The 16,049-nt window shown below is 38.8% G+C and overlaps 1 protein-coding gene across 1 annotated transcript in view; it reads left to right on the top strand.

Moving 5' to 3' along the window:
* Window positions 1-16,049, top strand: part of Tc2n (tandem C2 domains, nuclear) — a 43,932-nt gene that overhangs the window by 16,207 nt on the left and 11,676 nt on the right. The window contains exons 7-8 of the mRNA XM_028777310.1: window positions 324-440; window positions 15,649-15,840. Coding sequence (XP_028633143.1) covers window positions 324-440; window positions 15,649-15,840 — 309 coding nt within the window. The remainder of the gene's footprint in view (window positions 1-323; window positions 441-15,648; window positions 15,841-16,049) is intronic.

Below are 16,049 nucleotides of genomic sequence, written 5' to 3'. Positions count from 1 at the left end.
TTTGTATGATAATGTTATGAAGGAAAATGTCAGAATGTTAGTGTGGATAAAGCGTGAAATCTTAGTATTCTAAAAGTTATTTAAAAATCTTAACTAAAAATAATTAACTCAGTAGGCATGGTGGCTTATACCTCTTATCCCAGCACTTTGGAGGCAGAGGCAGGTGGATCTCTGAGGCCAGCCTGGTCTACATTGCGAGTTCCGAAACAACCAGGACTATGTAAAGAGACCTTGCCTCAAAAAAGTTATTAACTCAATACATATATGTGTGTTGTCAGAGGCCTTTGTAAAAACTTAACTTATGCTTTCATTTTTTTTTAAAGTGCAGAGATATAAGTTGGCCCTCTAGTTATGGAGACACTCCCACAATTTCTATAAAAGGCGTTTTAACATTGTCCAAACCAGTACATTTTAAATCTTCAGCCAAAGAAGGTTCTAATGTAAGTGGCTCTTTGTGTTTGAATTTTTCATTCTTCTCTTGTTACTTTTATTTATGTAAAATGTGAGAATAAGAAAGTATTTTAATTTGGACAAGCTAAAATGATGTACTTTTGCTTTTAAAAGGTATTTTTATTCTCTGATAGTAGATGAATTTAAAAAGAAAACTAATTACTAGCATATGTAGAAGATTAGCAATAAGTAAGAAACTTCTTTATTTGTTCCCAGCAACTTGGCTTTGAAAAGTCATTGCAAAATTGTAGTTAATCTGTTTCTCAAAATCTTCCAAATATTATAGCTAGAAGGTTTATTATCTTTAGTTTTGTTTTATAGATTTTTTTCATATTAATTTAAAGAACTGTCCATTACTGTCATTTGATATTGTTAAAAGTTAAGTTTTTACGTACAAATGAAATGATATTTTAAAAAAATATTTAAAATCCTTTATATTTAAGTGTGTGTGTGTGCGTGTGTGTGTGTGCGCACGCACAGGTACACATTGAAGCCAGAGGATTGCATCTCCTCAAGTAGAAGTTAACAGGTGGTTCAAGCCACTTGAAATTGATGCTGAGACTTGAACTCAGGTCTACTGCAAAAACAGTATGCACTCCTTATTTTTACACACACACACACACACACACACACACACACATATATATTATAGATTGGGAGTGGGCAGCCTTGTCTTGTCCCTATTTTAGTGTGATTGTTTCAAGATTCTCTCGATTTAATTTGTTGTTGGCTATTGGCTTGCTGTATATTGCTTTTATTATATTTAGATATGTGCCTTGAATCCCTGATCTTTCCATGACTTTTTTTTTTTTTTTGGTTTTTCAAGACAGGGTTTCTCTGTGTAGCCCTGGCTGTCCTGGAACTCACTCTGTAGACCAGGCTGGCCTTGAACTCAGAAATCCGCCTGCCTTTACCTCCCAAGTGCTAGGATTAAAGGCGTGCACCACCACTGCCCGGCTTGCCATGACTTTCATGAAGGGGGATTGGTTTTTGTCCAGTGCTTTTTCAGCATCTAATGAAATGATTATGTGGGTTTTTTTTCTTTCAGTTTGTTTATATAGTGACTTATATTGATAGATTTTCATATATTGAACCATCACTGCATTCCTGGGATCTACTTGATCATGGTGAATGATGCTTTTAATGTGTTCTTGAACTCAGTTTGAGAGAATTGTATTGAGTATTTTTCTGTCAACGTTTATAAGCAAAATTGATCTGAAGTTCTCTTTCTTTGTTGCATCTTTTTGTGGTTTAAGTATCAGAGTAACTGTGGCCTCATAGAATGAATTAGGTAGTATTTTTTTCTGTTTCAATTTTGTGAACTAGTTTGAGGAGTATTGGTATATAATAGATTGGTATTAGCTGCTTGAAAGTCTGGTAGAATTCTGCTCTAAAACGATCTGGCACTGGGCTCTTTTTGATTGGGAGACTTTTAGTGACTGTTTCTGCTTACTTAGGGATTATGGGACTCTTTGGATAGATTACCTGATCTTGATTCACCTTTGGTAAGTGGTATCTGTCTAGAAATTCATCCATTTCATTTTCATTTTCCAAAGCTGTGTGCTTTGGCTGCCAACATATTAATGTTGTTAAAGACAAGGTTTAACACAATGGGCAGGAATAAAAGTATTCCCAGGACAAAAACGACTAGCATGATCAAGCTATATATGCCATTCTTGCAGCTTGGCCAAAATAGAAATACTGACCTCAGGCCATGGGAAATTTTATCAGCAGTATCAGTCACGTCAACATTTAGCAGAGCAGCTTTCTTTAAATTTGTAAGCTCACTATGCAAAGTTAAAACATCCAGAGAGGTGATAGAATTATGCCAAATACACTGCAAGTGTCTTTAAACTTTTTCCTAATTATAATGACTACCATTGTAAATTTTAGAACTATCATGAATCTAGTGATATTTGGCATGACACTCAAGGTGGCTCCTTACTCTTAAACTCTGAACCTCCTTCCAATAATTATAATGGGATAAAGAGCATCAATCCATTTTTTCCAAATGCCTATCTAAATCCTCTTATATATTCAACAGATTAGTAACATTTTTTTGCTAAATGATTAACGAAAGTAGCTGTCTTAACTTCTTGTGTCAAAGCAGTTACAGAAGCAATAGTGCTAGCAATTAATGAAATTAAAGCTGTTATACCAGCAATAATCAAGCCCACTACCCTCTTGCCTCTGCTTAAAAGTTGATTCACTTCTTCCAGTACTTGCAAGCCTTTTTCAGAGTACCAAGATTCTGTAATACTCAGGGCAATAAAACAAAAGCTGGTTGATAGACATGCTGGGTTTTAACACAATTAGAAAGTGTACAATCAATGTAACTTACATTAAATACTGTAGAAGAAACAAAAGTAATTTTAACTTGTCAATTAATAGAGCCTTAACACATGTACTAACAATTGTTTGAAACCCAGGTCCTGTCCCAGCTTTAACTCTTGCTAACATAACATCATAGAAAACTGCAGGTGACTTTCAAATATATTTCTGAAAATGTACAGAACCAGCCTTCCAAATGAAGACTGTTATTTCCAATATTGGGTTGATTTCTAGACCTGTCCATGATTGAGTCTGGTCACATTTAAGGAAAATGCAAGAGTCATTATAACTTTTCTTTTTGATTATCTGTTCCACAAGGTCTAATAACTTGAGGCAAGATAAGTTGTTCCATCTGGGGTATAGGTAAGCAAAGGTAGGTCAGGAACATATGTCCACTATAGCTTCCCAGTCACCATTGTCAGGGCACTCAGCAAGCTCACAGGTCAGCATCATTCTTTATCCTGGCATCAGCATCTCACCTGTTGCTCTGGCAGCCACCATGCTCCGTCAGCATCCTGCAGAAAAAACACAAACATGGCCTTTTCCCCATATTAAATAACTGATCAGGATCATGCCATATGCCAGTAAGTAGATCCTTCCCTTTCACCTATGCATAAGTATGCCTAGTTGTAGAGTGCCATAGACATTCAGTTCCTATGATCCTGGGTATGTTAGAGCTCATGGGAGTCCAGCCTCCTCTGGGTTTTGTGGGATTAGGTGCAGAGCTGGCACCCTAGGACTGCTCAGGGCACCAGCTCAGACTGGTGGAAGGAGTTATTTCAGTCTTCTTGTGTCTGTTGAGGTTTGCTTTGTGGCCAATTGTTTGGTCAGTTTTGCAGAAGGATCTATGATAATGCTGAGAAAAAAGATATATTCTTTTGTTTTGGTGAAATGTTTCCGTTAAATCCACTTGGTTAATAACACTGGTTAGTTTAAATGTTTCTCTGTTTAGTTTCTGTTTCTATTAACTTTCCTTTGGCGAGAATGGAGAGTTTAAGTTCCTCACTATTATTTTGTGGGGTTCTGTGTGTGATTTGAACTTTAGTAAAATGTCTTTTATGAATTGTGTGTTCCTTTGAATTTGGAACATAGATGTTCAGAATTGAAACTTTATCTTGGTGGATTTTTCATTTGATGAGTGTGGAGTGTCCTTCCCCGTCTTGTTTGATAACTTTTGGTTGAAAGTCTATTTTAGGAGATATGAGAATGGCTAATCCTGCTTGTTTCTTCGGTCTTTTTTCTTGGAAAATCTTTTTCTAGTTCTTTCCTCTGAGGTAGTGTCTATCTCTTTTGCTGAGATATGTTTCTTTATGCAGAAGAATGGTGGATACTGTTCACATACTCAATCTGTTATCCTGTGTCTTTTTATTGGTGAATTGAATCCAGTAAAATCCAACTGATGTTGAGAGCTATTAATGACCAATAATTGTTAGTTCCTTCCTGTTGTTTTATTGTTGTAGGTGTTTGTGTTTGTGTGTCTGTGTGTGTGTCTGTGTGTGTGTCTGTCTGTGTGTGTTTATATTTGTATATATGTAATTTTCTTCTTTTGGTTTTGGTGTGAGATGATTAAGATGATTAATTTCTTGTGTTTTCTTGGGTGTAATTGCCTTCCTTGTGTTAGTGTTTTCCTTTAGTATTCTCTGTAAGGCTGGATTAGTGGAAAAATATTATTAAATTTGGTTTTGTCATGGAATATATTTGTTTCTTTATCTGTGGTGATTGAGAATTTTGCTGGTTATAATAGTCTGGGCTGATATCTGTGATCTCTTAGAAAATGTAGGACATCTGCCTAGGCCCTTCTGGATTTTAGAGTCTGTTGGGAAATCAGGTGTAATTCTTATAGGTCTGACTTTATATGTTCCTTGGCCTTTTCCCCTTTCAGCTTTCAATATTCTTTCCTTGTTATGTACATTTAGTGCTTTGATTGTCATGTGGTGGGAGGATTTTCATTTTTGGTCCAATCTATTTGGTGTTCTGTAGGGTTTTTGCATCTTTATAGCCATCTCTTTCTTTAGGTTAGAGAAATTTTCTATGATTTTGTTGAATATGTTTTGTGGCTCTTTGAACTGGGAATCTTCACTCCCTTCTATTCCTATTATTCTTAGGTTTGGTCTTTTCATAGTGTCCCAAATTTCCTGTATGTTTAGAGTTATGGACATTTTACATTTGGCATTTTCGTTGATCAATATATCAATGTCTTCTTTTTCTTGTATTTTTATTGGATATTTTATTTACATTTCAGATGTTACCCCCTTACCCCATCCCCCTCCCCCCGCTCAGGAGCCCCCTATCCCATCGCTCCTCCTCCTGCTTCTCTGCTGATGTGCCACTACCTATCCCCACTCCCACCTCCCCACCCTCGAATTCCCCCACACATGGCATCCAGCCTTCATGAGACCAAGGATCTCCTCTCCCACCTATGCCCGACATGACCATCCTCCCCTACATATACAGCTGGAGCCATGGATCCCTCCCTAAGTGCTCCCAGGCTGGTGGTTTAGACCCTAGGAGCTCTGGTTGGTTGGTATTGTTGCTCTCCTCATGGAAAAGCAGGATTCAGATTTAAAATCACTTCTCATGATGATGATAGAGGATTTTAAGGAGGACATATCAATATCTTCTATGGTATTTTCTGTGCCTGAGATTCTCTCTTCCATCTCTTGCATTCTTTGGTGATGCTTGCGTCTGTAGTTCCTGTTCTCTTTCCTAGGTTTTTTATCTACAGGGTTTCTTCTATTTGTGTTTTCTTTCTTGCTTCTATTTCCATTTTTATGTCTTGGGCTGTTTTATTCATTTCCTTTTCCTGTTTGATTGAATTTTCCTGTATTTCTTTAGGGGATTTGTTTTCTCTTTAAGGGCGTCTACATGCCTGACTGTATTTTCCTTTGTTTCTTTGAAGGGATTATTTACATCCTCTTTAAAGGCTTCTATCATCTTCATGAGGTGGGATTTAAGGTCATAGTCTTGTTCTTCAGGTGTGTTAGGACATCCAGGACTTGCTGTAGCAGGAGAGCTGGGTTTTGATGGTGCCATATCGCATTGACATCTGTTGATTGTGTTCTTGTACTTGTTTTTCACTACTTGGTCGTCTCTGGTTTTGGCTGGCCTGTGTGTCCTGGCTTGGGGCAGGCTTCCTGGGAGCTGCTGGAGCTGTTTGTCTCTTGTTTGAGGCCTCCTGGGAGGCTAGTGGAGCTGTGGGGTGGGGCACCCTGTGCTGATCTGTGACTGCTGCAGGTGTAAGTGTGTACCAGAAGGAAGATGGATCTCCATCAGGGTGGGTCAGTGCCATGGGGCTAGGCTTGCTGGGGTCCCAGCAGAAAGGGTAGTGGGGTAGGGAGGTGTGTATCTTACCTGTGTGTGTTGGGTTAGAACCAGCCTCCTGGGAGGCAGGCAGAGCTGTGGGGTGGGGCCTGGTGCACTGATCCAAGACTGCTGCAGGTGTAGGTGTAAGGTGTGGGCCAGAAGGCAAGCTTATAACTAAGCCATCTCTCTAGCCCTGAAAAGATAGGTTTCTCCTTCCTCCTTTCTTTCCTTCCTTCTTTCTTTCTTTCTTTCTTTCTTTCTTTCTTTCTTTCTTTCTTTCTTTCTTTCTTTCTTTTTTCTTTTGGTTTTTCGAGACAGGGTTTCTCTGTGTAACCCTGGCTATCCTGGAACTCACTCTGTAGACCAGGCTGGCCTTGAACTCAGAAATCCGTCTCCCTCTGCCTCCCAAGTGCTGGGATTAAAGGCTTGTGCCACCATCGCCCAGCCGAAAAGATAGTTTTCAAAAGAACATGTCATCCTAAATTAATAAAATTCATGTCTAAGAATTAAAGAAAATTCATTTTAATTATTAATCATAAAATACATATTGATTTTTTACTTAATATGATTAGGAAATTTTCACTGTAGAAAAATTTCCTATATTTTAATTATGCTTTTCTCTTTCTCTGATTCCTCCAAGATCCTCTGAACTCACCCAGTTCCACACAGGACATATTTTTAAATGACTCTAAAACAGTGATTCTCAACCTGTGGGCCATGATCTCATGGGGGGAGTCACATACTAGATATCCTGCATATCAGATATTTACATAACGGTTCATAACAATAGCAAAACTATAGTTATGAAGTAGCAAAGACATTTTATGGTTGGGCCATTACAACATAGGGAACTGTATTAAAGGGTCACTGCATTAGGAAGGTTTAGAACTACTGCTCTAAAACATATACATTTTGGGGACATTAATTTGATAACATACATCAAACCTTAAAATATTTACAGTTATTATCACAGATACTTTATTTGAAATATGTTCTATGAACATAATCTAAGATGCAAACAAAAGCATATATAAAATGTTGGTAATTTTGTGTGTAGTAGTAGAAAATTTAAAAAAATGTCTAAATGACTCTGGAGAAATGATGCACTCAAAGAACAACACTTTCTGAATTGAAAATTTTATTTTATGATTTTAAAAATAAAAGTAAGTAACTTAGGAAAAGTTATGAAAAATACCTTCATTATTCTTTTATTTTCAAAATTTATTTTCACATATCAAGTGGTTTGGGAGATCCCTATTGTGGAAAATGTGAAGTATACCAAGCACACTTGCACTGTGTAAGATTTGTATAGTTCTAGAGCATGATAATATAAAAGGAGCAGTTCAGTGGTTGGGAGGCCAACAAGGACATAATTCTCTCTGATTAGATATAAATTATATCTGTGAAACTTTGGAGACAATACCCATCATATTTGCTATTTGACTAGATTCTTGACTTTTTAAAAAGCTCCACCAACAATGTAAAGAAGGAAATTTATAGCAAAGAACAACTTTGCACTCAGTCTCTTTTAAAGAGGGAATTCAATTCTCTTTATGTGAGCAACTTAGATTTTTTATACTTAGTAAACTTGTATATGAAATTCTTGAAACGTTATCATCAAATTTTTCAAAGATTGTAATAAATACCAAGAAAGATACATTAGAAAACCAAGATAGAAAAATAATCTAATTTTCAAATGGCAAAGCTATATTCTGGTGAGGTTATTTTTAATAAGGAAGAATTGTAGAGCTAAGTAATACACTAAAACAAGAACTCTGTTTTTATTTTTTAAAAGGTTTTCTTTTTTTAATTGAATATTTTCTTTATTTACATTTCAAATGTTATCCCCTTTCCCGGTTTCTCTCCCCCACTTCGGAAAATCCCTATCCCATCTCCCCTTGCCCTGCTTATATATAAGAGTGTGCCTCCCTCCCATCCCCTCACCTCCCTCCCATTCCCCTACACTGGAGCATTGAGCCTTCATAGGACCAAGGACCTCTTCCATTGATGCCCAACAAGGCCATCCTCTGCTCCATATGCAACTGGAGCCGTGGGCACCTCCATGTGTACTACTTGGTTAGTGGCTTAGTCCCTGGAAGCTCTGGCAGTTCTGGGTGGTTGATACTGTTGTTCTTCCAATGGGTTTGCAAACCCCTTTAGCTCCTTCAATTCTTTCCCTAACTCCTCCATTGGGGACTCAGTGCTTAGTATAATGGTTGACTGCAAGCATCCACCTCTGTATTTGTCAGTCTCTGGCAGTTCTCTCAGGAGACAGCTATATCAGGCTCCTGTCAGCAAGCACTTCTTGGCATCCACAATAGTGTCTGGGTTTGGTGATTGTATATGGGATGGATCCCCAGGTGGTGCAGTCTTTGGATGGCCTTTCCTTCAGTCTCTGCTCTACACTTTGTCTCCATATTTCCTCCTGTGAGTATTTTGTTCCCCTTTCTAAGGACACTTGGTCTTCTTCTTGAGCTTCATGTGGTCTGTGAATTGTATCTTGGATGTTCCAAGGTTTTGGGCTAATATCCATTTATCAGTGAATGCATACCATGTGTGTTCTTTTGTGACTGGGTTACCTCACTCAGGATGATATTTTTAGTTGCATCCGTTTGCCTAAGAATTTCATGAAGTCATTGTTTCTAATAGTCGAATAATACTCCATTGTGTAAATGTACCACATTTTCTGTATCCATTCCTCTGTTGAGGAACATCTGGGTTCTTTCCAGCTTCTTGCTATTATGCATAAGGCTTTTATGAACATAGTGGAGCATGTGTCCTTGTTATATGTTGAGGCATCTTTGGGGTATATGCCCAGGAGTGGTATAGCTGGGACTATACCACTATAGTACTATGTAGTACTATGTCCAATTTTTTGATGAAGCACCAGACTGATTTCCAAAGTGATTGTACCAGCTTGCCATCCCACCAACAATGGAGGAGTGTTCCTCTTTCTCCACATCCTCACCAGCATCTGGTGTCACCTGAGTTTTTGATCTTAGCCATTCTGACTAGTGTGAGGTGGAATCGCAGAGTCATTTTGATTTGCATTTCCCTGATGACTAAAGTTGTTGACTCTTTCTTTAGGTGCTTCTCAGCCATTCAATATACCTGAGTTGAGAATTCATTGTTTAGCTCTGTATCCCATTTTAATAGGGTTATTTGGTTGTCTGAAGTCTAACTTAATGATATTAGCCCTCTATTGGATGTAGGATTGGTAAAGATCTTTTCCTAATTAGTTGGTTGGCATTTTGTCCTATTGAAAATGTCCTTTGCCTTACAGAAGCTTTGCAATTTTATCAGGTCCCATTTGTCAATTCTTGATCTTAAAGTATAAGCCATTGGTGTTTTGTTCAGAAAAATTTCCCCTGTGCCCATGTGTTCAAGGCTCTTCCCCACTTTCTCTTTTATTAGTTTCAGTGTATCTGGTTTTATTTCGAGGTCCTTGATCCACTTGGACTTGAGCTTTATACAAGGAGATAAGAATGGATCAGTTTACATTCTTCTACATGCTGACTTGCAGTTGAACCAGCACCATTTGTTGAAAATGCTGTCTTTTTCCCACTGGATGGTTTTGGCTCCTTTGTCAAAGATGAAGTGACAGTAGGTGTGTGGATTCATTTGTGTCTTCAGTTCTATTCCATTGATCTTCCTGCCTGTCTTTGTACCAATACCATACAGCTTTTATCACTATTGCTCTGTAATATAGCTTGTGGTAAGGGATCGAGAATCCTCCAGATGTTCTCTTATTGTTGAGAATAGTTTTTGCTATCCTGTGGTTTTGGTTTTTGTTGTTGTTGTTATTCTAAATGAATTTGAGAATTGCTCTTTTTAACTCTATGAAGAATTGTGTTGGAATTTTGATGGGAATTGCATTCAATCTGTAGATTGCTTTCAGCAAGATGGCCATTTTTACTATGTTAATCCTGTCAATCCATGAGCATGGGAGATCGTTCCATTTTCTGAGATCTTCTTCTATTTCTCTCTTCAGAGACTTGAAGTTCTTGTCATACAGATCTCTTTGCTCGCTTGGTCAGAGTCACACCAAAGTATTTTATATTATTTGTGACTATTGTGAAGGGTGTCATTTTCATAATTTCTTTCCCAGCCTGTAAATCCTTTGAGTAGAGGAAGGCTACTGATTTGCTTGAGTTGATTTTATATCCAGCCACTTTGCTGAAGTTGTTTATCAGGTTTAGGAGTTCTCTGGTGGAAGTTTTGGGGTCACTTAAGTATACTATCATATCTCCTGCAAATAGTGATATTTTGACTTCTTCCTTTTCAATTTTTATCCCTTTGACCTTCTTTTGTTGTTTAATTGCTCTGGCTAGGGTTTTAAGTACTATATTGAATAGGTAGGGAGAGAGTGGATAGACTTCTCTAGTCCCTGATTTTAGTGAGATTGCTTCCAGTTTCTCTCCATTTAGTTTGATGTTGGCTACTGGTTTGCTATATATTGCTTTAACTGTGTTCAGGTATGGGCCTTGAATTACTGATCTTTCCAAGACGTTTACCATGAAGGAATGTTGAATTTTGTCAAATGCTTTCTTAGAACCTAATGAGATGATCATGTGTTTTTTTTTCCCTTTGAGTTTGTTTATATAGTGGATTACATTGATGGATTTCTGAATATTGAACTATCCCTGCATTCCTGGGATAAAGCCTACTTGATCATGATGGATGATTGTTTTGATGCGTTCTTGGATTTGATTTTCAAGAATATTATTGAGTATTTTTGCATTGATATGCATAAGAGAGATTTGTCTGAAGTTTTCTTTCTTTGTTGGGTCTTTGTGAAGTTTAGGTATGAGCAGGATTGTGGCTTCATAGAACGAATTGGGTAGTGCTCCTTCTTTTTCTATTTTGTGGAATAGTTTCAAGAGTATTGGTATTAGGTCTTCTGTGAAGGTCTGATAGAATTCTGCACTACAACCATCTGGTCCTGAGCTTTTTTTGTTTCTGATACTTTTAATGGCTGCTTCTATTTATTTAGGGGATGTGGGACTGTTTAGATGGTTTATCTGATCTGGATTTAACTTTGGTACCTGGTATCTGTCTAGAAAATTGTGCATTTTATCCACATTTTCCAGTTTTGTTGAGTATAGGCTTTTATAGTAGGATCTGATGATTTTTTTTTTTATTTTCCTCAGTTTCTGTTGTTATCTCTCTTTTCATTTCTGTTTTTGTTAAATTGGATACTATCTCTTTGTCCTCTGGTTAGTCTGGCTAAGGGTTTATCTATCTTGATTTTCTCAAAAACCAGCTCCTGGTCTTGTTGATTCTTTGTTTCTACTTGGTTGATTTCAGCCCTGAGTTTGATTATTTCCTGTTGTCTAGTCCTTTTGGGTGTATTTGCTTCTTTTTGTTCTAGAGCTTTGAGATATGATGTCAACTGCTGTTGTATGCTCTTTCCAGTTTCTTTTCAGAGGCACTTAGAGCTATGAGTTTTCCTCTTAGCACTGCTTTCATTATGTCCCAAAAGTTTTGATATGGCGAGCCTTCATTTTCATAAATTCAAAACAGTCTTTAATTTCTTTTTTATTTCTTCCTTGACCAAGTTATCATTGTTCAGCTTCCATGTGTATGTGGTCTTTCTGTTGTTTTTGCTGTAATTGAAGACCAGCATCATTCTTTGGTGATCTGATAGGATGCGTAGGATTATTCCAGTCTTTTTGTATCTGTTGAGGCCTGTTTTGTGACCAATTATATGGTTTATTGTGGAGAAGGTACCATGAGGTGCTGAGAAAAAGGTATATTCTTTTGTTTTAGGATGAAATGTTCTATAGATGTCTGTTAAGTCCATTTGGTTCATAACTTCTGTTAATGTCAAAGTGTCTCGGTTTAGTTTCTGTTTCCATGATCTGCCCACTGATTTGAAGGTTGGGTGTTGAAGTCTCCCACTATTATTGTGTGAGGTTCAATGTGTGCTTTGAGCTTTAGTAAAGTTTCTTTTATGAATGTGGGTGCCCTTGCATTTGGAACATAGATGTTCAGAATTGAGAGTTCATATAGGGTTAATGGGTCCCTTGTCTGCTCTGCCACAGGGCTGGGTCCACTCAGGGAGGCAGGATGTAGGAACTTTTGACTGTGCTTACCACATGCTGGTGCTGGACTGGTTTAGGGTTAGCTATGGGAAGCTGTAGGACATTGCTTTGGGGGTTGGGAAGCACAGTCTGATGTCCCCGGGACAGAAGAAGCTGGCTTGGGGGTCCCTGGGCCTGCAGGGTCATCAGGCTCTTGGGCATCCAGGTACCACTGGAAGCCACAGTGGAGCTGAGAATGAAGTGGGGGCCCGCGGGCTAGATCTAGCCTGAGGCCGAAGGGGAAAAGGAGGAGTGCCCAGACTGTGTCCTGCAGAGAGAGTCCTTGGCTTGTTGATGGGCAGCTGGCTTGGCTTGGTGGAGGCCATGGCTGTGAGCACAGAGAGATCTTGGACCAGAGTTGTATCTTGAGGCTACATGACCTGTGGTCATATCCTTTACCTGTGGAGGGGCTTTGGGTGTTTCCCTTATGTGACCTATGGCCAAAAATCTATGGAGGTCTGCGGCCTCCTGCCAGGAGCCTAGTGTCTGGAACCATGCAGAATGCCTGCTGTCCCTCAGGGTCACCGAGGTTTCCAACCTTAGCTCAACCAAGAACCAGGCTGCCTTTCATGGTCCTATAAGTTCATCCCGGTAGATTTTCTCTTTGATGAGTATGAAGTGTCCTTCCTTATCTTTTTTGATAACTTTTGGTTGAAAGTCAATTTTATTTGATATTAGAATGGCTACTCCAGCTTGCTTTTTGGGACCATTTGCTTGGAAATTTGTTTTCCAGCCTTTTACACTGAGGTATTGTCTATCTTTGTCACCGAGATGCATTTCCTGTATGCAACAAAATGCTGGGTCCTGTGTACATATCCAGATCTGTTAGTCTGTGTCTTTTTATTAGGGAATTGAGTTCATTGATGTTGAGATATTAAGGAAAAGTGATTGTTGCTTCCTGTTATTTTTGTTGTTGGAGTTCGAATTATGTTTGTGTGGCTATCTTCTTTTGGGGTTGTTGAAAGATTACTTTCTTGCTTTTTCTAGGTTGTAGTTTCCCTCCTTGTGTGGAGTTTGCAATCTATTATCCTTTCTAGAGCTGGATTTGTGGAAAAATATTGTGTAAATTTGTTTTTGTCATTGAATATCTTGGTTTCTCCATCTATGTTAATTGAGTGTTTAGCTGGTTATAGTATCCTGGGCTGGCATTTGTGTTCTCTTAGGATTTGTATGACATCTGCTCAGGATCTTCTGGCTTTTATAGTGTCTGTTCAGAAATCTGGTATAATTCTGACAGGTCTGTTTTTATATGCTACTTGACCTTTTTCAGTTACTGCTTTTAATATTCTTACTTTGTTTTGTGCATTTGATGTTTTGACTATTATGTGATGGCAGGGATTTCTTTTCTGGTCTAGTCTATTTGTAGTTCTGTAGGCTTCTTGTATGTTCATGGGAATCTTTTTCTTTAGGTTAGGGAAGTTTTCTTCTATAATTTTGTTGAAAATATTTACTGGCCCTTTAAGTTGGGAATTTTTGGTCTCTTCTATACCTATTATCCTTAGTTTTGGTCTTCCCATTGTGTCCTGGATTTCCTGGATGTTTTGGGTTAGGACTTTTCGTATTTTTCATTTTCTTGGAATATTGTGTCAATGTTTTCTATGGTATCTTCTCCACCTGAGATTCTCTCTTCTATCTCTTGTATCCTGTTGGTGATGCTTGCATCTCTGACTCCTGATCTCTTTCCTAGGTTTTCTATCTTCAGGATTGCCTCCCTTTATGATTTCTTTATTGCTTCTATTTCCATTTTTAGATCCTGGATGGTTTTGTTCAATTCTTTTACCTGTCTGTGTTTTCCTGTAATTCTTTAAGGGATTTTTGTGTTTCCTGTTTAATGGCTTCTAGCTGTTTGCCTGTGTTCTCCTATATTTCTTTAAGGGGGTTATTTATGTCCTTTTTAAAGTCCTCTATCATCATCATTAGAAGTGATTTTAAATCTGAATCTTGCTTTTCCATTGTGATGGAGTATCCAGGACTTCCTATAGTGGGAGAACTGGGTACTGATGATGCCAAGTCACCCTGGTTTCTGTTGCTTATGTTCTTGTGCTTGTGTCCCACCATCTGGTTATCTCTAATGCTACCTGCCCTTGCTGTCTCTGACTGGGTCCTGTCCTTCCTTTGATCCTGGTTGAGTCAGAACTCCTCAAATTTCAGCTGTCTCTATGTTTCTGTGATACTGTGATTCTGAGATCCTGGTTGTGTCAGAGCTTCTGGGAGTCAAGCTACCTCTGGGATCCTGAAATCCTGGTAGGACCCAGCTCCTGAGATCTTGTGATCCTAGGTATATTAGAGCACCTGGGAGTCGAGCTTCCTCTGGGTGTTATGGGACTGGGTGTGGAGCCAGCACCCAAGGTCTGCTCTGGGCAATGACTCAGACCAGAAGGAACCCGTGCTACTGGCTGGGCAGGGGTTCCTATGTCCCTGGATCCGGATGGTCCCAGTTACTCCCAGTGTTGGGGCAGATGTTGTGGCCTCCTCATCTATGATTCTGGGTGTGTTAGAGCACCTGGGTTGACCTTTTCCTGGGTTTTGTGGGGCTGGATTCAGAGCCAGTGCCCAAGGTCTGCTCAGGGCACTGGCTCAGACTAGAAGGCTATTTTGATTTTTTAAAATATTTATCTTTATTCTTTTTTTACAGTTCAGTCATTATCCTCCTCCAGTTCTGCCCTCCAATAGTTTCTCATCCCATTCCTCCTCCCCCCTGTCTTCAAGAGGATGTCCCAACACCCCTACCACACCACACCCCAGCTCACCAGGCTTCCCTACTCCTTGGGGCCTCAAGTCTCTAGAGGGTTAGGCATGTCTTCCCTCACTGAGGCCAGACCAGACAGACCTCTACTGTATATGTGTTGGGGGCCTCGATTCAGCTAGTGTATGCTGCCTGGTTGGCGGCTCAGTGTCTGAGAGATCTCAGGGGTCCAGGTTAGTTGAAACTGCTAGTCTTCCTGTGGGGTCACCTTCTTCCTCAACTTCTTTCAGCCTTTCCCTATTTCAACCACTGTGATCCTCAAGTTCAGTTCATTGTTTGGGTGCAAGTATCTGCTTCTGTCTCAGTCAGCTGCTTGTTGGGCCTCTCCGAGGGCAGCCATGCTAGGCTCCTGTCTGTAGTTACATCATAGCATCAGTTATAGTGTCAGGTCTTAGAGATTCCCCTTTAGTTGGATCCTAATTTGGGCCAGTCACTGGACCTCCTTTCCCTCAGTCTAAAAATACTTGTCAGGCTGGGCGGTGGTGGTGCACACCTTTAATCCCAGCACTTGGGAGGCAGAGGCAGGCGGATTTCTGAGTTCGAGGCCAGCCTGGTCTACAAAGTGAGTTCCAGGACAGCCAGGGCTATACAGAGAAACCCTGTCTCGAAAAACCAAAAAAAAAAAAAAAAGAAAAGGAAAAAATACTTGTCAAATATATTTTACATACAAATTTATCCTATAATTATATATAAACTCTCTGAAATATTTATATTTAATATTTTTTGTTTTACAAGGCTATTGAATTTATGGAAACATTTGTATTTGCTATTAAACTACAAAATCTACAAGCAGCGAGACTTGTATTTAAGATTCAAACCCAGACTCCCAAGAAGAAAACCATTGGAGAATGTTCTCTTTCACTCAGAACTCTTAGTACCCAGGAAATGGATTACTCGTTGGAAATAATACCACCTTCAAAATTTCCTGTAAGTTGATAATAGTATCCAATAATGGACATAGTTCACACCTTTAAAATGGTTTATTAATAACTTTCATTTGTTGGAAGATAATTTGAATATATGTTGGATATGTGGGAAGAATATAAATTTTCAAGAAGCAATATTATTTGAAAATATTATTTTAGAAATAATTATAAAGCATTAACATGAGCATTTCTTTCCTTTCTTCAAAATAA

Source organism: Grammomys surdaster, unplaced genomic scaffold (genome assembly GCF_004785775.1).
Source record: "Grammomys surdaster isolate TR1022 unplaced genomic scaffold, NIH_TR_1.0 279, whole genome shotgun sequence".
In the NCBI taxonomy this organism is placed as follows: domain Eukaryota; kingdom Metazoa; phylum Chordata; class Mammalia; order Rodentia; family Muridae; genus Grammomys; species Grammomys surdaster.
The sequence above is the reverse complement of the archived record's forward strand: the minus strand, read 5'-3'. Positions and strand labels throughout refer to the sequence as shown.